We start from the raw sequence: 25052 nt of genomic DNA on the forward strand, positions 1-25052 counted from the left end.
CACAGTTCTTTTTAATTTCTGAATCTCACAGGTCCACGGTCAACTTGACATTATAATAGAATTAACTTGTTCCTGGCTTCGACATTAACTTTTGGAGGGTGGTTTTGGAATTACATGGCGGGTAAATGACATTGACCACCCATTACAGTCTTGCATAGTCGATAAATGTATATAACAATTACATCGAGGAGACATCATCATAATGCTGAATACCGGATTACATATCGACAGAATATTTGTTTAATTTGGTGTTCCATTGGTTACTTATTGTACACCACTATTTGCCGACTTGCTTTTATACTCGTTTGAAACATGCATTATACAAAAGCATCTTGCAAAAAGTAAAATATCAAATATACCGAATTCCGAGGACAATTCAAAACGGAATGTCCGTAATCAAATGGCAAAATAAAAAGCTCAAACACATCAAACAAATGGATAACAATTGTCACATTCCTAACTTGGTACAGGCATTATCGCATGTAGAAACTGGTGGAGTAAACCTGCTTTAAAGCTAGCTAAATCTCTCAATTGTTTAGTCGCATAATATTCCATTATATTGACAATAATGAGAGAACAAAACAAACAAACATAAAAGGTAAAAATGTTAAAAATTTGGGTACAGCAATCAATATTGTGTTATCATCTTAATCACTATAAAAACAAACAATTATGCAACAAAGAATCACAAAAGGATATATAGACAAAGCACAGTAGCAAATATGTTAGACAAGAATGAAAAAAAAAACAATAGTACAATGACGGGATGTATAAATATCGAGCAACGTCATATTATACAAAGAAACACAAAATTCCATGTAGACAAAGCACATTTGAAAAATTAGACAATACAAAATTTTACCATAGTACAATAAAACAATGACGGGAAGTATAAGTACAGAGCCAATTTTAATGGATATCAGCAAAAACAGACTAAACAGTAAAAGTATTATCAATGAGGGGAAAAGGGATAAGTAAATAAACTCATCATAGATACCAGGACTAAATTTTATATATACGCCAGACGCGCGTTTCGTCTACAAAAGACTCATCAGTGACGCTCGAATCAAAGAAAGTTAAAAAGGTCAAATAAAGAACGAAATTGAAGAGCATTAAGGACTAAAGTTCCTAAAAGTTTTGCCAAATACAGCTAAGGTAATTTATGCCCGAGGTAGAAAATCCTTTGTATTTCAAAAATTCAAAATTTTGTAAACAGGTAATTTATAAATATAACAATATCAATGATAATTCATGTCAGCACAAAAAAGTGCTGACTACTGGGCTGGTGATACACTCGGGGAAATAAATCTCCACCAGCAGTGGCATCGACCCAAAACACGCTATTTAAGATAATAAACAACGCCAGTACGAATGTCAAGACGCTAGTGTATTATTTTTGAAGTGGACAAGGTCTTGTTTGGTTCCTTCCGATATTTTTTTTTTTTAAAGGACAAGACATTCTTTAACATACTCCTGGTTCATCAACTTTCTACTCAGACACTGGTCTGAGTCTGAGTAGCAGCTTTCTGATGAGTCTTATGTAGACGAAACGCGCGTCTGGCGTACTAAATTATAATCCTGGTACCTTTGATAACTATATTCAAGCTCTTCAATACCGAATAAGTTGGGGAATTTTATATCCCATATGCAGATGAAATTGGTATATTGCTATTTAGGTGGGGAAAATATTTTCAAAATTAAAACCGTTTCGTTTGTTATAGATTCTGGTACTGAGATGACCGCGTATCTCAAATTCGAGATTGCAAATGAAAAGACCATCATTAATAAAGCTGAACGTGAAATTAAATGATCTGGCTTCTTTGATCTTCTTGTTTTTGACAAGTGTTATAAGGACTGAAATGAACATAATAAATTCTTAAATTCAAATTCAGATATACCAATGATGTTCCATCATTCACTATCAAACTTTTCCGTTATTACTTTGTATCTCATATATCTCAGGAAATTTGAAATTAAGCCTACTACCGAAACTAGAGGGTCTGTGTTATGTTCTCATCTTTTTATCGGTACTCACATTGATAAACTGTATCAAACTAGAATCTATGACAAACGTGGTGATTTCAATTTTTTAATTACCAACTTCCCAATCTAGCAATATATATCTCAATTGATTCGTTATGATTATGCATGTTTATACTATATGGTAGGGATATAATCCTTACACTCAAACATTCGTCCAAAACTTTAATAAAAGGATAAAATGCGTTTCACAGTCTCCATCACTAATTATTGGTTGACTGATAAGATATGTCTATATATCTCAACTCACATGTAGATTTGTTCACCCGAGATCTCTCCCAATAGTTGTTTCTTGTTACTCAGTCTTTGGTTTCCTAGGTGTGTTTTGTGTAATGTTGTTGGTCTTGTATAATTTTCCGTTTTAGCGATGACATTGTCAGTTTTTTCGAATACCGAGTGTGAATGTATTATTCGCCTCTCTCCTCGACCAGCGACATGGTTTCAATGTCTTTGATCTTTAAATACTATAATTGCCGTCTTTATCAATTTAGTTCAATACATACTTATAACATTATGACTATGTAGATTAACACAGCCGCTAATGTAGGCATTGAAGAAGAACCTTACTCTGTCGAAGCACCCGATCTCGGTCCTTTGGAGGTAATGCTTTTGTCTCAGTTATTGTTACTTATTTGTCTGCTTATTCGATGTGCGAGATTTAGGCAATCTTTGCAAGATATTTAATGGTGACATGTTTGCTACCTTTACATAAGTCACTGGTAAAATGACTAGTAGATCAACAATTCTTGCAATCAATTTACACCCATATCCTCGTTTCAAAGTATTTAAATCTATCTGAAAACGACGTGCCAATTTTGAAATAAAAATATGGTACATGCATTATCCTTGGTGAGTCCCTAATTGAAATGTTTTTTAAAATGTGGACAATAACAAATATTAGAAAAATCTTTACATGATCCAAATTGTAGAGCCATATTGGATCATAGCATGTATCAAATAATATTGTCGGTCAACCTCTGAACAGAACTTCTAATTACTTAAGTTTACCATTCAGGCGAGGATGACATGATTCTAACTATGAGTATATTTGCAGTCGACTGTGGCAGAGATATCCAAAAAAGTTCGATCAAATATAGATAGTGTCAGTAAATTTTTCGATGGAATGACCTTAGCTATACCATTTTGAACTTTTGGTTCAATAGTTTCCTTTTCACAGTTTCCCTTTATTAGATAGTTTTATAAAAAGACCATAAACCCACTTATTCATGGTATGGTATCAATATTTCTGACCTGACATTACAAATACCCCATTTCGAAATGCTGTTATAGAAATAGAGGGTTAACAATGGAGCAATTGAAATCTCCTTTGTCATAGATGATAGAACTACCATTACAATTTGCTTGTCAATTTCTACATGTAAGAAATATAGAGATAACTGCATCATTGCTATCATCTTTTCTTTTATCTGTTATTGTATGTCATTAACCTTTACTACTAAGTCCATTTTAGCGTGGCTAGGATTTCATACATCACGCATTTGTGTTATTGTGCTTCAACTGGACATTAAGCAATTAACAATCAATCAATCAATCAATCAATCAATGTTATTGTGCTACTGTAATTTTTGTATACTTGTCTTTTGTACTAGCTTATGTACTTTGTCGGTAATTTGTCAATATGTCATTTTGTTTTTCTTTTTTAACATAGTTGCTGATATGTATTGTGATTAAAATTACAGCACATTGTATACTGTTGTTTCCAAAATTGTTGTCAATATAATGGAATTTTAGGTGACTGTCATACAAGTGAAATGTTTAGCTAGGTTCAAAACCAGGTTTTATCATACATTTTCTTCAACAGAAACTGCCTGTGCCAAGTTAGGAATGTGACAGTTTTTTCCATGCATTTTATTTGTTTGAGCTTTTGATTTTGCCATGTGATAAGGGACTTTCATTTTTGAATTTTTCTTACATTTCCTTACAGTTCCTTATTTTTGCTATTTAACTTTTCAATAAACATCTATATAGGTTAAAAACGACTGTGGTATAAAGATCAAGACATCAAATTAAATTGTTTTTATATAAATTATATGTGCATAAACTAAAACTGTATAAAGATCAAGACATCAAATTAAATTGTTTTTATATAAATTATATGTGCATAAACTAAAACTAAAATCATACATATTCAAATATCACAATCATTGAACAGATACTGCATATCATTGTAAAGTTTGTGCTACATGCAAAAAATTAAATAGATTTCACTGTCTGTCAACTGACATTTACAGTGCTTAGTAAGTTCCATAAATAAAAAGAACACGAAGTATATTGAAAGAAAAAGATAAAATAAAATTGCTTTTAACAATGGAAATACAACATTTACAACATTTCATTATTTACTGGTTTCTTTTAATTAAATAGATATAATCTACCCCTTCATCTGCAACAAATGATAGAACTCACTAAACACGTTTAAATTATTGTAGCATTTGTCTACATTGTTGGCTATTGAGACTTTATCAATTATATCATTACAGACGAAGTAATTATGGCCTTATACATTTTTTTAATATCATTACAGCCGACAAATTGTGACTCACTTAAAAAAAATAGAATTAGCCCTTAAATCTCATTAAAATAGAAATGATGATTGAAAACATAAAAATACATAGGAGAACAATACAAGAACATAAATCAGGATATTTTTATGCTTTAATCGAAATGTATGGTTAAATTTTGGAATGTTAATTTGTTGCACTATCAACTTATATATGCATCAAATGACTACAGCCAAAATTTATAGTACTATAAATAGATTGTCAAATTGTGAAATTAATATTAGATAACCTTTTTACAAAACAATCTGTAGAGTTTATGTAGCTTTGACAATTTCTTTGACATGCATCAACATTTTTTTAATACAAAGAATCATTATGATTTTTATACTATTAAGAGAGTTAACACTATATTTTGTCATCCAAGCTTGCTTATAAATCACAATGAAAATTAGGAAATTTATAAAGGACCTCATGGACCATCTCTGCACATCATTTCTCAAAATTTCGTTGAAACAATGATTCTTATTATAAAGCGAATGACAAATCCTATGATATCAAATACTGTAACCATAAAATAATAATTTGTGGTATCTTACAGGAAAAATTAATTATCTAATATTCAATATATGCAATGCAAAATATTATACTTTAAATAATGGTTACAGACAGTTGGGTATCAACACTTTTAAAGCTTCCTTATAATTTGTAACATTTCCAAGTAGTACATGTAGTACATATTACAACACAACAATAATAAACATTATCACTTAGAAATAATATATAATAGATTGGCAGGTGAAAACAGTTGAAATGCCCATTAATACATAAAATTAATCATGACTTAAAAAAAATACATCATGCACTAAAATTCCTGCCATATCAAAAAATTGTGTATATGTCCCAGACCATACAATACTTGGACCATACATGTATATACTTGTTTAATCATTAATGGGCTATACTATATAAGTATTTCAACCATAAATTTATTTTTTTGAAACAAATAAAAATTTCACTTGCAGGTTCTCAAATCTCATACTACATGTATAATAATTCTAAAACTTAACTTTAATTAGCATCAAAATATAGCACAGCTAAAATGCCTGTATAAGAGGTTCATTTGTAGTTCAGACATCTTACCAAGAAATACTTGTCTAATTTAATTGGCAAAACACTAATTATCAAATTACCAAATGTTAATAATTTTCATAGTTGGTAAATTGTGATTTGAGTGCAATATGGTTAGGTTGATTGAAAGTATTTATCTTAACATAATAAAATCAGATGAAAAATTACTTAATATTTTCTATTATCTAATGCAGATATTTGTCAGCCAGATATTGGAATGTTCTTTGAGCAAATCCACCAAACTGGCAGTTTTACGAAATATTTAGTGATAAAAATCGAACAAGTTATAGAAAGGAACATTATAATTATACACAATAAAGAGACATGAGTATTCCTTTTGTTACAGACTAGTGACACACAGCATTAACATGTGTACTTTGATTTATCTGCCTTGACCCCATTCTTATCTGCTATAACAGACTGTGTAAGTGTCAAACCAAATATAAAAGCTCCTATTAAAATGAATGCACAGGCAAAGGCGGCTAACCCTTTTAATCTTCTTGTCCAGATGCCATCATCGACTAGATTCTGTACTGCTGACATCATACACATTCCTGTTAAAAAAATACTGTATTAGTTTTGAAAAGTTAGCATTCAAAGAAATATGAAAATTTTCAAGTTCATTAATCTTTTTTTTAATGGACACTTGTCTTCTTGTTAAATAAAATTGAGAAAGGAAATGGGAAATGTGTCAAAGTGACAACAACCCGACCATAGGGCAGACAACAGCCCAAGGCCACCAACAGGTCTTCAATGTAGCGAGAAACTCCCGCACCTGTAGGCGTCCTTCAGCTGGCCCCTTAAAAAATATGTATACTAGTACAGTGAAAATGGACGTCATACTAAACTCCAAATTATATACAGGAAACTAAAATTAAAAAGCATACAAGACTAACAAAGGCCAGAGGCTCCTGACTTGGGACAGGCGCAAAATTGCGGTGGGGTTAAACATGTTTAAGAGATCTCAACCCTCCCCTATACCTCTAGCCAATGTAGAAAAGTAAAGGCATAACAACACGCACATTAAAATCAGTTCAATAGAAGTCCAAGTCCGATGTCAGAAGATGTAACAAACAAAAAAAAAAAATGACAATAATACATATATAACAACAGACTACTAGCAGTTAACGGACATGCCAGCTCCAGACCTCATGTAGACCCTAATTATTTTAAGATTTTTTTGTGGTTTTATAATTTGCATTATTGACAGGTACCTATATTTATTTTATGTACCTTTAGTTAGCCAAATAACCAGGTTTAATCTACTATTTTCTACATAGGAAAATGTGTGTACCAAGTCAGGAATATGTCCATTCGTTTGATGTGTTTGAGCTTTTAATTTTGCTAATTGATTGATAATGGACTTCATGTTTTGAATTTTCCTTGGAGATCAGTATTTTTGTGATTTTACTGTTTTCTTACCTGGGAAGATAAATATAAAGACAGCAGCAAATGCCCCGAGTATCTGTATAACTACACCTATATTAGGTATAAACACTGCTAGTAGTAAAGTCAGTATGAACCAGACAATAGTAACTATAATACGTCTATTCCTCTCAGAGTCTTCTATCTCATGTAGGCTCATTTTCCTGATATCAACCCATAAACTGACTAAGGCAGCCCTGAAATAGGTTATCCAGAAAAGTATGTTTAATGGTAAATAATGACAACATTTTCAAACTTTCTATTGATTAAGAAATGAAGAAAAACAGTTTGCATGCAAGAAATAATTCATGCAGCACTTTTGATATGTTTTGCTGTTTTCCTGTCGAAATTAACATGCATTTCTTACAATCATGGTACCTGTGATTCCTACAAAATAATGTGCATAAAACATAAAGATAAGGATAACTTTGAATCCGTATCTAAGATGAGTTATTATTAAATAACTTTTACTGGTCTTGTAGCCAGGATCTTTAGTATTGCAAAAATTATGGCAGGATATATAGGTTTTTCTTAATTAAAAACTTGCATTTTAAAATTTGGTAGTATTATTAAACTATCTCAGATTTTTGTCAGTTGTTCACCAGTTGCTATAATAAATAAAAATTACAGTATTGTACATACCTTCCACAGAAAAGTAGAATTGGATAGGTGGTATATGTCTTGAATGCAATAAGTATCACAGCAATTATCACCCACATATCTGGATCATATGACAGTAAGATATCTGATGTAATGTTCTCACCAAAAGTCAAATACCCACATACAGCCGTACCTGTATAAGTCACTATACATAATAACATGGCACAGGATATTGTTTTGGAAAATTCCTTCAGATTTCTATTCTCCATACAGGAATATATAGGTATAATACTAACATGGCACTGAAAATAAAATAACTTAAGATTTCAAGGTTTTTATTTTTTACCTTTATGATATAGACATACATTTTTTTTCAAGTTCATCCCTAACATAAAAACAGAGGCTCTCAAGAGCCTGAATCGCTCACATCTAGTTTTTTTCCTTAAATTTTTCATCAATGATTATTTTTGCTTTTCAATAATATATCAATGAGTGGCTTGAAGTGTCATTTAAATGTTCTTTGTATCCGTCATATTATCTATAAAATCAAATATATGCATTTTACCCCTATGTTCCATTTTAGCCCTAGTGGATATATTTCTTGATGTACAAAAATATAAGATACAAAATTTATACTAGATACTCTGAAACTCATTCAGCCCAAGTTTGAAGATTTTTTTAAGAAAGCAAACTAGATGAACAAATTTGTAATAAATCCTAAAAAGGTCAATTGACAATTTTGGTCATTTAACTTAATACTTGTGGATCTTCTTTATGTTCAATAACATTCATTATAATAACAAACAAGAGGCTCTCAAGAGCCTGAATCGCTCACCTTAATTTTTTTGGTTAAATCTCTCATCAATGATTATTTTGGCTTTTCAATTTATTTAAATGTTCTTTGAATTGTCCTATTTTCTTCAAAAGCAAAAAAATAATCATTTTCTCCTATGTTCTATTTTAGCCATAGGGGCTATGTTTCTGACATACAAGGAAATGAAATATAAAATTTATACTAGATACTCTGAAACTCATTTAGCCTAAGTTTGGCTGAAATTGATACAGCAGTTTCAAAGGAGAAGATTTTTTAAAGTAAGTCAACATGATGAACAAATTGTGAAAAAAGTCTTTAAAGGGCAATAACTCCTTAATGGGTCAATTGAAAATTTTGGTCAAATTGACTTATTTGTAGATCTTACTTTGCTTAACATTTTTGCTATTAACAGTTTATCTGTATCTATAATAATATTCAAGATAATAACCAAAAACTGCAAAATTTCTTTAAAATCATCAATTCAGGGGCATTATACCTGAAAAACCAGTTACCCAATTCGGCTGAAAATTTCAGGACAGGTAGACCTTGACCTAATAAATACTTTAACTTCTTGTCTTATTTGCTCTAAATGCTGGAGTTTTTGAGATATAAGCCAAAAACTGCATTTTACCCTGTGTTCTATTTTTAGCCATGACGGCCATGTTTTTTGACGAAATAAAAAATAAAGCAAAAACTTTATTTTATACACCCTACTGATCATTCAGTTGAAGTTTGGTTGAATTTGGTTTAGTAGTTTTAGAGGAGAATATTTTTTAAAGTTAGCAAATATGATGAACAAATTGTGAAAAATTGTCATTAAAGGACAATAACCCCTTAAGGGGTCAATTGACATTTTGGTCATATTAACTTATTTGTAGATCTTACTTTGCTGATCATTTTTGCTGTTTACAGTTTATCTTTATCTATAATAATATTCAAGATAATGACCAAAAACTGCAAAATTTCCTTAAAATTACCAATTAAGTGGCAGCAACCCAACAATGGTTTGTTTGATTCATCTGAAAATTTCAGGGCTGATAGATCTTGACCTAATGAAAATTTTTACCCCATGTCAGACTTGCTCTAAATGCTTTCGTTTTTGAGATATAAGCCAAAAACTGCATTTGACCCCTATGTTCTATTTTAAGTAACGGCGGCCATGTTTTTTGACGGATCAAAAATCGAAGCACACACTTAGTGCAGGATAATCTAAGGAACAATCATGCTAAGTTTCATTCAAATCCATTCAGTAGTTTCAGAGGAGAAGATGTTTGAAAAATTGTTAACGACGACAGACGACGACGTCGACGACGACGGACGCCAAGTGATGAGAAAAGCTCACATGGCCTTTTAGGCCAGGTGAGCTAAAAACTGTTAAATTTCCTTAAAATTACCAATTTATTGGCAGTAGCCTAACAACTGGTTTTCTGTTTGTCTGAAAATTTCAAATCTTGACCTATTGAACAGTTTTATTTCATGTCAAAACTGCTCTCATTGCATTAGTTTTTGAGATGTAAGCCAAAAACTGCATTTGACCTTTAAGTTCTATTTCTTGCAATAGTGGCCATGTTTCTAATCAAAATTTCAGATACAATTTATAATCCTGCCCGGTTATTTCAAAAAAACATTTAAAAACAATATTAGATACTGCAAGACACTCAATATGACAAAATAATCAATAGTTGAAACAAAAACAAAAGTATGCCATCTTCACAGTGTAGAAATATATAAATGAACAAAATAATATCAAAGTAAAATACATATAATAAACAGATTGGTGCTTTAATTGAAGAGTACTTCATCATGTTTTGTAAACTTAATCTATATACTTTTTAGGATTTCACTCATTTGTCAAGAATTAGGGCAAAATGCATATATTCTTGTAAATCAATCTAAATAAAATATATTTCAAATGGAAATAACTGTAATTATTTTGAAATAAAAAATATATCTCATTAGTTGCAAGCTTATTTACACTTTTAGCATGTTTAGTGTGTCATACATTCTTCAAGACTAAACACGAAAACCTTTTGTAAAGATAACTAACTTACCAAATTTCAATAATACATACTTGTATTTTGATATGAAACCCTTAATTACATCTTAATGATTGTGAATGTAAAGAGTATAAGGAGTAAATTAAGAAACTGAAGAAGGTCAGTAGCAAAAACGTATTAAATAATGGTTTATTACTACAATAACTTACTTGGTAAGCAAAACATATAGTTGGCACTACTAGAAACACATCAATAAAGTGGTCTGGCCTAAAATGTAAATAATATAAATAAGAAGATGTGGTAAGAGTGCCAATAAATTAGCTCTCCCCATCTAAAGTCACAATATGTAAAAGTAAAAACTTATAGATCAAAGTACAGCCTTCAACATGCATTGCATTAACTAGAGAAACACATCAATAATGTGGCCTAGCTGGCCTAAAAAAATTAACACATTAAAACAACAATGTTTTTTTTCTTTTCAAAAAGTTGACAAATCTGCAATTTCAATAACATATGTGGACACAAACATGATGGTAGTCTCACATATCAAAAATCAGCTCAAAATCTGGAGGGGTATAGAAAAAAAAGTCTGTATAACTGGGATTTTCAACAATTTTCGAAGTTGTAAACCCTGAAGTTTTGGATAAAATTAGCAGAGCGAAACAAAACTTAAACTTGATCTGTAAGTCATCATGGTTAGTTCACATACCAAAAATCAGTCTAATATCTGAAAGCATAAAATTAAGAAACTAGAGGCTCTAAAGAGCCTGTGTCGCTCACCTTGGTCTATGTGAATATTAAAGGAATCAGATGGATTCATGACAAAATTGTGTTTTGGTGATGGTGATGTGTTTGTACATCTTACTTTACTGAACATTCTTGCTGCTTAAAATTATCTTTATCTATAATGAACTTGGCCCATTAGTTTCAGTGGAAAATGTTAGTAAAAATTTACAAATTTTATGAACATTGTTAATAATTGACTATAAAGAACAATAACTCCTAAGAGGGTCAATTGACCATTTCGGTCATGTTGACTTATTTGTAAATCTTACTTTGCTGAACATTATTGTTGTTTACAGTTTATCTCTATCAATAATAATATTCAAGATAATGACCAAAAACAGCAAAATTTTCTTAAAACAAACAATTAAGGGTCAGCAACCCAACAACAGGTTGTCCGATTCATCTAAAAATTTCAGAGCAGATAAATGTTGACCTGATAAACAATTTTACCCCATGTCAGATTTGCTCTAAATGCTTTGGGTTTTGAGTTATAAGCCAAAAACTGCATTTTACCCCATGTTCTATTTTTAGCCATGGCAGCCATCTTGGTTGGATGGCCGGGTCACCGGACACATTTTTCAAACTACTAACCCAAAAGATCATTGTGGCCAAGTTTGGATTAATTTGGCCCAGTAGTTTCAGAGGAGAAGATTTTTGTAAAAGATTACTAAGATTTACGAAAAATGGTTAAAAATTGACTATAAAGGGCAATAACTCCTAAAGGGGTCAACTGACCATTTCAGTCATGATGACTTATTTGTAAATCTTACTTTGCTGAACATTATTGTCGTTTATAGTTTATCTCTATCTATAATAATATTCAAGATAATAACCAAAACAAGCAAAATTTCCTTAAAATTACTAATTCAGGGCCAGCAACCCAACAACGGGTTGTCCGATTCATCTGAAAATTTCAGGGCAGATAGATCTTGAACTGATAAACAATTTAATCCCATGTCAGATTTGCTCTAAATGCTTTGGGTTTTGAGTTATAAGCCAAAAACTGCATTTTACCCCATGTTCTATTTTTAGCCATGGCGGCCATCTTGGTTTGACGGCCGGGTCACCGGACACATTTTTCAAACTACTAACCCAAAAGATCATTGTGGCCAAGTTTGGATTAATTTGGCCCAGTAGTTTCAGAGGAGAAGATTTTTGTAAAATATTACTAAGATTTACGAAAAATGGTTAAAAATTGACTATAAAGGGCAATAACTCCTAAAGGGGTCAACTGACCATTTCAGTCATGTTGACTTATTTGTTAATCTTACTTTGCTGAACATTATTGCTGTTTACTATTTATCTCTATCTATAATAATATTCAAGATAATAACCAAAAACAGCAAAATTTCCTTAAAATTACTAATTCAGGGGCAGCAACCCAACAACAGGTTATCCGATTCATCTGAAAATTTCAGGGCATATAGATCTTCACCTGTTTAACAATTCCACCCTTTGTCAGATTTGCTCTAAATGCTTTGGTTTTTGAGTTATAAGCCAAAAACTGCATTTTACCCCTATGTTCTATTTTTAGCCATGGCGGCCATCTTGGATGGTTGGCCGGGTCACCGGACACATTTTTTAAACTAGATACCCCAATGATGATTGTGGCCAAGTTTGGTTTAATTTGGCCCAGTAGTTTCAGAGGAGAAGATTTTTGTAAAAGTTAACGACGACGACGGACGACAGACGACAGACGACAGACGACGGACGACGGACGATGGACGCCAAGTGATGAGAAAAGCTCACTTGGCCTTTTAGGCCAGGTGAGCTAAAAAAGTCTGTATAACTGTGATTTTCAAAAATTTGATGAAAGTCCAAAGCCCGAAATAATACAGCAAAAATAAGCAGAGCAGAACAAAACTTTAACTTGATCTGTTACTCATCTTGGTTAACTCACATGCCAAAAAACATTCCAATATCTGAAAGCGTTTAGAAAAAAAGTCTGTATAACTGTGCTTTTCAACAATTTATGGAAGTCCAATCCCATAATTTTGGTAAAAATTAGCCGAGCGGAACGAAACTTAAACTTGATCTAAACTCATCATGGTTAACTCACATACTTAAAATCAGCCCAATATCTGAAGGCGTTTAGAAAAAAACTCTGTATAATGGTTTGTTGCGGAATGACAGAATGACGGGATTACGGACAAGGATAAAACTATATGGCACCGACACGTTATGGGGCCATAAAAATTATATACAGGTTAATAACAATACTAGACTAGAACTTTGAAGTGGAACTCAAGAATACAAAAGGACATGAAATAATGTTTATATCGTAATTATAAAGATTTTGTGATATATCTAGCACTTTTAAGATGATTACTAGTCTTCAACCAATATACTAAATAAGTATACTAAGAAGAGAAATGTTATGTTTTGAGAGAAGACATTGTTTTAAAAGAAAGTTATTCCTAAATGCTATAGATAGGTGTTTAAATGCAGTTCAGTTTAACAGGGTATTGAGACAGGTCAGGATCTCAATATATGATAGAAGTGCTGAAATTAGAGATTCTTTACTTACTTTGTTTTTATAGGGCCTGGTGGTGGATGGTGATGAAAATATTTGTAAAAAACTAAAATCTCAACATACAATATGGCAACCACTCCAAACATACTGTCCAAAGAGAAAACCATAATGAATTATTTACATTTACAATATTATGTGTCAGTTCATTACAACTAATAAAATTCAAGATAATCAAAATGTAATATGCTTAATCTAACATTCCAGGTCTTGTTATAGATATGTGAAGTTTCCATAAATCTTGAGCACAATTTTCCCACCAAATCCTTCATGAAAATAATTATTTTCAGATACTTTTTCATATCTATGACAAACTGTGCATCTTGTTAACACTGAAATCTACCAAACACTACCTTAGTAGTGCATAAAAATACCAATACCGGTAATCACATTGGATGATAATTTATGTATGTTTTATTAAGAACATTGAAGAGTGTGTATATTTCCTTGGTATAGAAGGCTATGAAGCAATCTTCATGTTTGGCAATTCAAAAGTTGACACTGAAATCAGTTAATCGTTTATTAACAATTTTGCTTGAAAAAATGTTATTATTTTTGCTTGAAAAAATGTTATCATTTTTGCTTGAAAAAATGTTATTGTTTCAAAGCAATATTACCTCTTAAAAACACATATGGTCAGGTTGTTGTCTCCTTAACACATTCCCCATTTCCATTCTCAATTCTATTTTTATCATCACTTTTAGAACTGTTCTCTTTGTGAGTTTTCTTGTACATTAAAATTGTATCAATGATCTTTAAGCATGTCAAAAAATGCTTCAACCTTGGGGTAATAAACATGCTAAAGAATTAAGTTCTTTAGTAGTGAATATACAGTTTGGTTTTATGTCACCTGACTTCACGGACATGGGGTATCATTCTGTTCACAATTTACATAAGCGTATTAATTAATTTTTATTTTAAAAGTCTAAATAATATATCAGAGGAAGTGCTAAACTAATAAATTATGTTACATTCATTTTGAACGTATTCTGTATGTGCTTTTTGTATAGTGTTCTGTGGTAAAAAGATGTGCCCTTTCAATGCTGATTCCATTCAAATTGGTATAATAAAGACCCATCAGTGGCCTTCAACTGCTGTCTGCTCTTTGGTTGGGTTGTTGTCTGTTTGACACATTCCCCATTTCCATTCTCAATTTTAAACTATACAAAACAATGTGTCCCTATAACAGAATATATATCTATATACCTTGGATATTTAAGAAAATCAATCCTTTTAGGGAAGCATATAGGTAGAATAAATAAGAATGATGTAACACATATTGTACTGATTCTGTCCAAATACCAAGGATGCTCTTTACAGTAAAAATCTTTGGCAATAAACAGTAAGACTGAAAAATAGAAATAAGTCATCTGCTATTATTCTATTTTAAATCATATAGGTTTTTTTTCATTTAAGGTTGTCCAGCTGGTATCTTTTCATTTAAGGTTGTCCAACTGGTATTATTTCATTTAAGGTTGTCCAACTGGTATTTTTTCATTTAAGGTTGTCCAGCTAGTATCTTTTCAATTAAGGTTGTCCAGCTGCTATCTTTTCATTTAAGGTTGTCCAACTGGTATTATTTCATTTATGGTTGTCCAACTGGTATCTTTTCAATTAAGGTTGTCCAGCTGGTATTTTTTCATTTAAGGTTGTCCAGCTGGTATTTTTTCATTTAAGGTTGTCCAACTGGTATTTTTTCATTTAAGGTAGTCCAGCTGGTATCTTTTCAATTAAGGTTGTCCAGCTGGTATCTTTTCATTTAAGGTTGTCCAACTGGTATTATTTCATTTAAGGTTGTCCAACTGGTATTTTTTCATTTACGGTTGTCCAGCTGGTATCTTTTCAATTAAGGTTGTCCAGCTGGTATCTTTTCATTTAAGGTTGTCCAGCTAGTATCTTTTCATTTAAGGTTGTCCAACTGGTATTATTTCATTTAAGGTTGTCCAACTGGTATTTTTTCAATTAAGGTTGTCCAGCTGGTATCTTTTCATTTAAGGTTGTCCAGCTGGTATCTTTTCATTTAAGGTTGTCCAACTGGTATTATTTCATTTAAGGTTGTCCAGCTGGTATTTTTTCATTTAAGGTTGTCCAGCTGGTATTTTTTTATTTACGGTTGTCCAGCTGGTATTTTTTCATTTAAGGTTGTCAAGCTGGTATTTTTTGTGTTATGTACAGATCAGCCTTTTAATTAACTATCATTTTAATATACAATATTACCTGGAATAAATTTCATACTGATACTAGAAAAACATGTTACTTTGTTTGATGTTTGTTTGATGTTTTTAGTGTACCAGTAAGTGTTTTGTGGATTTTTTTAAAATGTTCTTATGATTGTAAACAAGAATGTGTCCATAGTACACGGATGCCCCACTCGCACTATCATTTTCTATGTTCAGTGGACCGTGAAAATTGGGGTTAAACCTTTAATTTGGAATTAAAATTAGAAAAATCATATCATAGGGAACATGAGTACTAAGTTTCAAGTTGATGTAACTTTAACTTCATCAAAAACTACCTTGACCAAAAACTACCTTGACCAAAAACTTTAACCTGAACTTCGCACTATCATTTTCTATGTTCAGTGGACCACGAAATTGGGGTCAAAACTATAATTTGGCATTAAAATTAGAAAGATCATATCATGGGGAACATGTGTACTAAGTTTCAAGTTGATTGGACTTCAACTTCTTCAAAAACTACCTTGACCAAAAACTTTAACCTGAAGCGAACGGACGCACAGACGGACGCACAGACAGACGGACAAACGGAGACACAGACCAGAAAACATAATGCCCCTCTACTATTGTAGGTGGGGCATAAAAATATGTCAAGATGTTCATCAATACCAAACTTACATTTATTTATACAAAAATGTACTGTAGCATGTTTTTATAAAGAATTGAATGCTTTCTTTTGTAATAATATTGGGGTGTAAAAGTGTTGAACTAGGCACATTTTGTATGAAGTATGGAAGTACATGTACTTCATTATAAAATTGTGCAAAAGATCAACACTTTTACAAGAGTTTTATCAAATATTTCATTCATTTTCCAGTGCATTTTTGTAATGTATGACATAAATTTGGGATTTTATTGGGAAACAAATCTAATTTCATAATGTCTCTCAAATGTTGTCAGCAAATCAAAACTTAAAGTAAACATACATGTAATATGTCATTATTACATATTGTTTGCATATATTCACTCTTTTTTTCTGTCATAAAATATTCAAACATGCTTTTTTAATTTCTAGACTACTTTTACATATGACTTAGATGGCACTCACACCACATCTTCTTATATGCTACTCATTATGCATGCTATTAATTATGCTGATACTGCATAAAATTGAATGCCTCCAATATTTCATTCTTAAACAAAATTTAACAATATCTACCGTAATTTTCAGATTTTTATTTTTACTTACATTCTTCCCACTGGTCTCCTATGATAATTAAAAATGTAATACAAGTTCCAAAACAGTAAGTCATTACCACGAAGGCACACAGTCTCTGGGCATTCCTACCACACACAGACAGGACGACATCCTGGTAGGTATCTGTACTCTTAATGTCAGAACAATAGGCCAGGATCAGTATTGCAAATACCACAAACACCAAAAATATCTAAAATAAAATCATTGGTATACTAAATACTGTAATATATGTACCAGGAACACCAAAAATATCTAAAATAAAATCATTGGTATACTAAATACTGTAATATATGTACCAGGAACACCAAAAATATCTATGCAAAAGTAGCTGTGTAGCTATAAAACCAGGTTATATCCACCATTTTCTACATAAGATAATATGCCTGTACCAAGTCAGGAATTTGACAGTCGTTATCCATTCATTTGATTTGTTTGAGCTTGTGATATTGCCATTTGATAAGAGACTTTCCTTTTTGAAATTTCCTCAGAGTTTAGTATTTTTTTTATTTTACTTTTCTGTTGCATTCTATAAAATGCAGATCCAGTGCTATAATACACTATTAAGATTTGTTTTGATGAGTGGAACTTTTACAAATTTTACAACTGATGCAGAATACTTACTGCCTGTATAACTACTGCTATCATGACTCCTCCAGCTTGTCTGTAGGAGTCGGGGAAATTTAAAAGTCCAGCTCCTAATGCTGCATTCACTACCAAAAATACTGACGCATACCATGATGATCCTAAAATTAACAACTTATTAAACATTAGACAGTAGAAATTACAGATAACATAATGATTTTACCAAAAAATTAAAGGCAAAACAAGATTATCCCACAATTGTAAGTTAAGATAAAAAAATGAGTGGCTGGTGAAAAATAATGTTTATCCAATTCTTGAACAAATGCATGTATATATATCATAAACTTAGTTTTCTGTGCACGATCTTATCATTTTTTATGCAAATATATTGCTGTGTTTTGACTCTGAAGTTTACCGATAGTCACCTTATAGTAAACAATCAACAAAAAAGCATGGATATTGAGCATGTGTTTAACATGTTCAATTAGATAATAGTTTATTTCAGTGACAGATCCAATTGTGTATTGCGATCACCGGATTTTTACGAGAAGCTTCACGCTAAGGTCACAGAAAATATGTAGGCAAATTGCTTTCTGGAAACAAGCAATTAAAAAAAAAAGAAACTTCTTCTATATGTGGACAAATTAAAAGAATTTTCTTCAGAAAAAAAAGTATATGTACATAAGCAGTCAAGGGTCTAACTTAAATAAGTTATTAGAGAAAAATAACATACATGGTGTTATTGTGGGTTAAAATATAAAAAAAACTGTGATAACATATATATGTACATGTATGTTACATGTTTCAAAGGGAAAATATGCAACCTTTATTTTGTTAAATTTTTCTCAAGTTCTATTGATATTATAATTTTCTTTAAGTATACTAATCTTTGCAAAGATATAACAGCTCATAGTTTACAAATCATGCATAGTACACCTATGTTATAACAGAAAATATTTTCCTGCAATAACAAAAGGATGTTATTACAGCTTCTCTACATCTCTTTAAAGGCTTTGCTCTGACATGCATAACAATGTATTTCAATTCATTGTAAGAAATGATGATCAGAGCTTGTAATGGGGCACTGCCCAAGATTCCAAGTGTCTCATTTACTCTCATATATATAGTAAGTTTCATACTTGTAATAACTAAGCCTTGTTATCTCAGCTTAGTTTGCCCTTAAAAGCCTTGTCTCATTGATTTACCATGATTGATCAAAATTGTATTAATGGAATTAGAAAATTAGTTATCAAGGTAATATATTAAGCTACTGCGCAAAGTTTTAAGAATTCCCAAGTGCTCATTAAAGATAAAATATTTATGATATATTTAACTGATAACAAACATATGTCATGTATGTTATTACAGATTAAGGAAAAAGGAGTAGACAACTCATGAAAGTGTCTGTAATAACATATATGCATGTTATTTTTCTCTGATAACTTATTTAAGTTAGACCCTTGACTGATAAGTTTAATAATGAAAACTATCCATTTTGTTATAAAAAAACCTATGCATCATTTTTTTTAATTTGAGGTTTCATATGACTTTAACCATTGTTAACTGGTGATTCAAATATGAAATTTAACAAGCAATTGAAAGTAACAAATGTAATAAAATTGAGATAGGAAATGGGGAATGTGTCAAAGAGACAACAACCCGCCCATAGAACAGACAACAGCAGAAGGTCACCAACAGGTCTTCAATGCAGGGAGAAATTCCTTCAGAAGTTCAGGTGTCCTTCAGCTGGCCCCTTAACAAATATATATACTAGTTCAGTGATAATGAACGCCATACTAAACTCCAAATTGTACACAAGAAACTAAAACTAAAAATAATACAAGATTAACAAAGACCAGAGGCTTCTGACTTGGGACAGCCGCAAAAATGCGGCGGGTTAAACATGTTTATGAGATCCCAACTCTACCCCCATAATAACCTCTAGCCAATGTAGAAAAGTAGATGTATAACAATACGCACATTAAAATTCAGTTCAATAGAAGTCCGAGTCTGATGTCAGAAGGTGTAACCATAGAAAATAAACAAAATGACAATAATACATAAATAACAACAGACTACTTGCAGTTTACTGACATGCCAGTTCCAGACTTTAATACTGTAATTAAACTAATTGAAAGATTATTTCTTCATCATATGAATATCAGGCATAATCCTTCCCGTAAGGGGTTTAGTATCATACTATCATAACATATATGAGAATAACATAACTTGTGTCATGCCAACAACTGGTTTTTAAAAACATGTGTTTAGTTCCGATGAAAAGACCCTATAAGTGAATCAATATTTAACGCCAAAATATGCAATCTTAAATGGCCTGACAACAGTATCGTAACTATATCCCTTCTTAATAGACTATTTTCATATTACCGACTTTTGACTCTGGTTTATATAATTTTTGGAAAGGTTACCTAGGACATCCTGGTACTTGGTCAATTAAGAGCATGGTCAATTAAGAGCAGTCATGATAAAAACAATTAAACATTTAATCGGTGTAATTTGAGGTGATTTACTTATAATTTTCCGATGAGTTTGTCATGTAAAGAAAATATGAAGCAGTATATTTTCCCCAAGAATTGTACAGATTAAAAGCTTGATGTTACTTATTTATGTTGCTCTAACATGACTTGATACCAGGATGTTTTAGGTAACCTGTCAAAAAAATATAAACTTTGGAGTCAAAAGTCGGTAATATGAAAATAGACTATTTGTTTAAATCAGAAAAACAAAAATGAATCTGCAAAAAATCTAGCAAGAATGGATTTTTCCTTATCTTTTTTTTAAATCAATTAAATCATAGAATATGTTTAAAACAGCATTTAGTGCAATAAACATCTTTATTCACCATATGGTCTGTTCTCAATGACTAAAGGTTAAGAAAAAAAGTTCAATTGTAGAAATGTTTGGCACCTCAGAGGTGTACATTTGATTCCTTTATTAAGTCAAAAAGGTTTACTTTAAAGATTTTTCATTCTTAGCACTTTTGAAGTATAACTCAATTGTGGGATTGTTATTCATTTTGGGAACTATTCCCAATTTGGCACTTTTTCGTCCTGAACATTCATGAAATATTTGCAACTGGACAATTGACATAATTTGGCCAGCTGTCCCAAGCCTGTTGATTAATGTTTAATTTGGGAAGTTATATAAAATTTGCATGGTAAAATGATAAATTTATAAACGTAGACGTGCCTCTCACTGTTCTATTTCCAGAGTCTGATATATATACTGTATTCAGCAACGAATTCAACTCCCCTTCATCTATACTTGCATTCACTGAATAGCGTCCGTCATATATTGGTCTTACGTTGTTTTGAACTGAAGTCATTTTGAATGCAACAATGTTATTTTTCTGTTTTTCGAATTATGATGATTAAGTCATGCTGTTAAAGATCTCTCCCTCTAGAACTATATTGTATACATTTTCAAACAATCGGGAGGCAGACATTTTGAACTATCACGTGATAATGACAAGAGGCGTACAGAGAAAGTAAATGATAACAGCATTCTTGTCACTTAATAATCCAGTATTCATAGCAACGCACTACGTTTGCTCGTATATCTTAACCTTTGGAATAAACAGTGCGCACCTTTCATCCTGATTACAAGTTACATAAAATTATGTCCACTTGTTATATATTTGGGACAAAGTGACCACATAAACTTATTTTTTTATATATATATTTAGTAAAAAATGCGTAATTTACAAAATGCTCGACTCCATGAAGATAAAGAAAATTGAAACTGACAGAGAGTCCCTTATCAAATTTCAGAAACATAAAATGTACTATATATGTCTCTGACACATGTCAAAAGCAAAAGCTTAATGACTGCAACTTGTGAAAAACATATTCCTGATGTAGAACCGGAATTTCTTTAAAAATAGAAAATGGTTCTTTAATGATAGATATAGGAAGATGTGGTGTGAGTGCCAATGAGACAACTCTCCATCCAAATAACAATTTAAAAAAAGTAAACCATTATAGATCAATGTATGGCCTTCAACACGGAGCCTTGGCTCACACCGAACAACAAGCTATAAAGGGCCCCAAAATTACTAGTGTAAAACCATTCAAACGGGAAAACTAACGGTCTAATCTATATAAAATTAAAAAACGAGAAACGAGAAACACGTATTAATAATATAAATAACGATAACTACTGTACATCAGATTCCTGACTTAGGACAGGTGCAAACATTTGCAGCGGGATTAAACGTTTTAATGGATCCAAACCTTCTCCCTTTTTTTTAATCAATAGCATTATAACATCACAACATAGAAAAACACACGGTAAAATATCAATTGGCAGGCTTAACTCAATAAAAAAAACGTACATTAATACACTATAAACGAATAAATTTGATCTGCGATATCTGAATTCAAATGCACAGTTAATAAAATATTAGGGACAAACATTCAAGGCCAAAGAGCAAACAAACAAGTCCAAACAAAGCCATGGCAAGTCACCACTGCGAAATATTTAACCCTTCGAAAATATTCACTTTAGAAAAAAAAAACGTTTTTAAAAAAAATACAGGTAAATCTTGAAATTTATACAAATGTAGTAAGAAGAAGTGAAACTTTGAATATATTCCAAATAATCCAAGCTGGTATATAGACAAGATTCATATAAATATAAAATAACAAAAAAGCATTATAAACAGTATCAACAGGTCGAATTAACAAGAAAATACAATTTGGGAGTACTCGCAGTTACTGACAGCTAGTTAAAAGCCAAAAACAATTATTGATTCTTGCGTTATATTAATGTATATAAGGGGTTGGGGTTCTGAGACAAGTGCCTGTGATTGAAGACTCCTTTTCTTCCCTTTTTTTCACTCGTAATATGTCTCGCATAAGAGAAAACCAAATAAAAATTTTGTTATAAACAGTGCCTTTTATCTATTCCGTTAACCAAATAGATAGGTGCCGATTTGTCATGTACCGACAGCTATAGAATTCAATTATATTGACACTGAACAATGTGTGCGCAAAATAAACCGACATGATAGATAAAAATGTCAAAATTTGGGTTGAGCAGTCAGTTATAATCTTATTAAATCACTATAAAACAAACAACTACATGTATGTCAACAAAGAAAAATAAAACGGCATATAGACACATACATAAAGCACATAAGCAAAAATGAAAGACACGAAATACAAAAAATCATAGCACAATAACAGAAATTGGTGTTTGTACATCGAGCTATATATATATCAACAAAAACAGCAAAATGACAGTTTTTTGTGATTGAAATAAAATAAACTCATGAGTTGAACATATTTAATATAAAACTGTTTGTATTTTAACAAATCCTCGTTTATTTCTAATCAATTTCCCTATGGTTTTTAAATTTGTATGGTAAAAAAAAGAACCAATCGACTTACAAAATGTAAACTTATCAAATAACAACGAAACATTTTTTTAAGTAATATTATATATATATACATTCATGATATACCGATATGAAAAAACACCAAATTTTTAATGACAAACAACCACAAACATAGTAAAATCCAACTATTTAGAAGAAAATATTTGAAAGTATGCTTTTGCTTTATTCTAGAGAAAAAACATTCTGAACAAAGGAGCAATTAAACACCGTACTCTCTATAAAATGTTCAAGGGAGATGTTAAAAATGGTTAATTTTGAGCGTTCCTAGTGACATAGATCCAGAAAAGCGCCATAGTTGCGGCCGCACGTGTTGTTTTGCTTTTTCGCGGCCGTCCAAAAAATGTTTATATTAAACACATCCTCGTTTATTTCTAATCAAATACACGTTTTGGTTTCAATGTACAAAATGAACCAAACGACTTACAAATGTAAACAAAGTTTTTTTTAGAATAAAGATGTGATACTAGTATATAAGGGGACGACCATTTGATATTCTCGGGGTTGAGGGGCAGAAGGATTTGTTTTTGATGGGTTATTTTTTTTTTAAACTAAGAGGACAGATTATTCATTTTCTGCACTATTGAAGCAAGATTTTTCATATTCATTAAAGCAAGGGACTGATTATTCATTTTCACAACAATATTTATAATATTCGAAATGATTTTTTTTTATTATAAATAATACATGTAAAGTCAAGTCATTATGTACCATTTAATCAGAATTAATCATCATCCTCTTCAGAAATGAATCTTCTGAGTTTATATTATCAACTGCATATACATATATTGCATACATACATAGTATTAAAGTTGGATTGAAACTAGATTCTTTTAAAAGTATTGTGAAACCTATTTTGCCGAGTGGAGCGAGCAAAATTTTTTTTTGAAGGGTTTTGGACCCACTGAAGGCACAAGAAGCTATAGAAAAAATAATGCAAAATCATGCTTTCTGGGTGTTCCAAAGACCCTTTCATAATCTGAAAATGCAAGTTTTGTTTTAATAGTTTTTTGACAATATTTTGGTCTCAAAGCAAAATGTATGAATTCAGTATAAGACTTTAGTTTATAGAGACAACATCAAAAGACCAATGTGCATGATAAAACAAAAATGGAATTCACATAGTTAAGTCTGTACCTTCTGTGGCTGCTGGTTTTTTTTTAAACTCATGATAAAGTTCATAAATTTTTTTTTATTAGATTACAAAAGGAATGCAACACTAACAGAATACAGACAAAAGACAAATAAATAAGAAACATTGATCTCGAAAAACACTTCTTGCAAGGCACTCGCAGTGAACACAAATTGATATGGAAACAAGCGTTTGGTTTTGAAATTTTATATATGAGGCATATGGCGTATCATTAGGGTCAAAAGTATATTTTGTTGCAAATGCTATATGTTCAATTGCAAATGCTATAAAAAATACTGCAAATGCTATATAATTAGTGCAAATGCTATAATAAATACTGCAAATGCTGTAATTAATATAGCAAAAGGCATTTTACCTTTATTTTTGCAAATGCTGTATCATTACGTATCAAAAGGCTCAAAAGTATATAATGGTGCATTTGCCATCATAAATGTAGCATTTGGACTTATAATTATAGCATTTGCACTCATACTTATAGCATTTGCCATTTTAAATGTAGCATTTGGACTAATAAGTATAGCATTTGCACTAATAGTTATTGCATTTGCACTATTAAATATAGCATTTGCACTATTTTCATTACCATTTGCAGTTATAGATGTAACATTTACAATAGATAAAATT

At 31.2% G+C, this 25052-nt stretch overlaps 1 protein-coding gene across 1 annotated transcript; it reads right to left on the bottom strand.

Annotated features, from left to right (window-relative positions):
* Positions 1-4127: 4127 nt before the first annotated feature.
* LOC139522891 (sodium-coupled neutral amino acid transporter 7-like) lies at positions 4128-21360 on the bottom strand. The gene is made up of 9 exons (XM_071316524.1): positions 21070-21360; positions 17899-18020; positions 17269-17467; positions 15049-15190; positions 13840-13932; positions 10736-10793; positions 7758-8017; positions 7113-7312; positions 4128-6244 (listed from the first exon to the last, which is right to left on the bottom strand). The coding sequence occupies exons 1-9, from the start codon at positions 21203-21205 to the stop codon at positions 6054-6056; spliced, it is 1401 nt and encodes a 466-aa protein (XP_071172625.1). The 5' UTR covers positions 21206-21360; the 3' UTR covers positions 4128-6053.
* Between the last annotated feature and the right edge of the window lie 3692 nt (positions 21361-25052).

The sequence above is a fragment of the Mytilus edulis genome, chromosome 5 (genome assembly GCF_963676685.1).
Source record: "Mytilus edulis chromosome 5, xbMytEdul2.2, whole genome shotgun sequence".
In the NCBI taxonomy this organism is placed as follows: domain Eukaryota; kingdom Metazoa; phylum Mollusca; class Bivalvia; order Mytilida; family Mytilidae; genus Mytilus; species Mytilus edulis.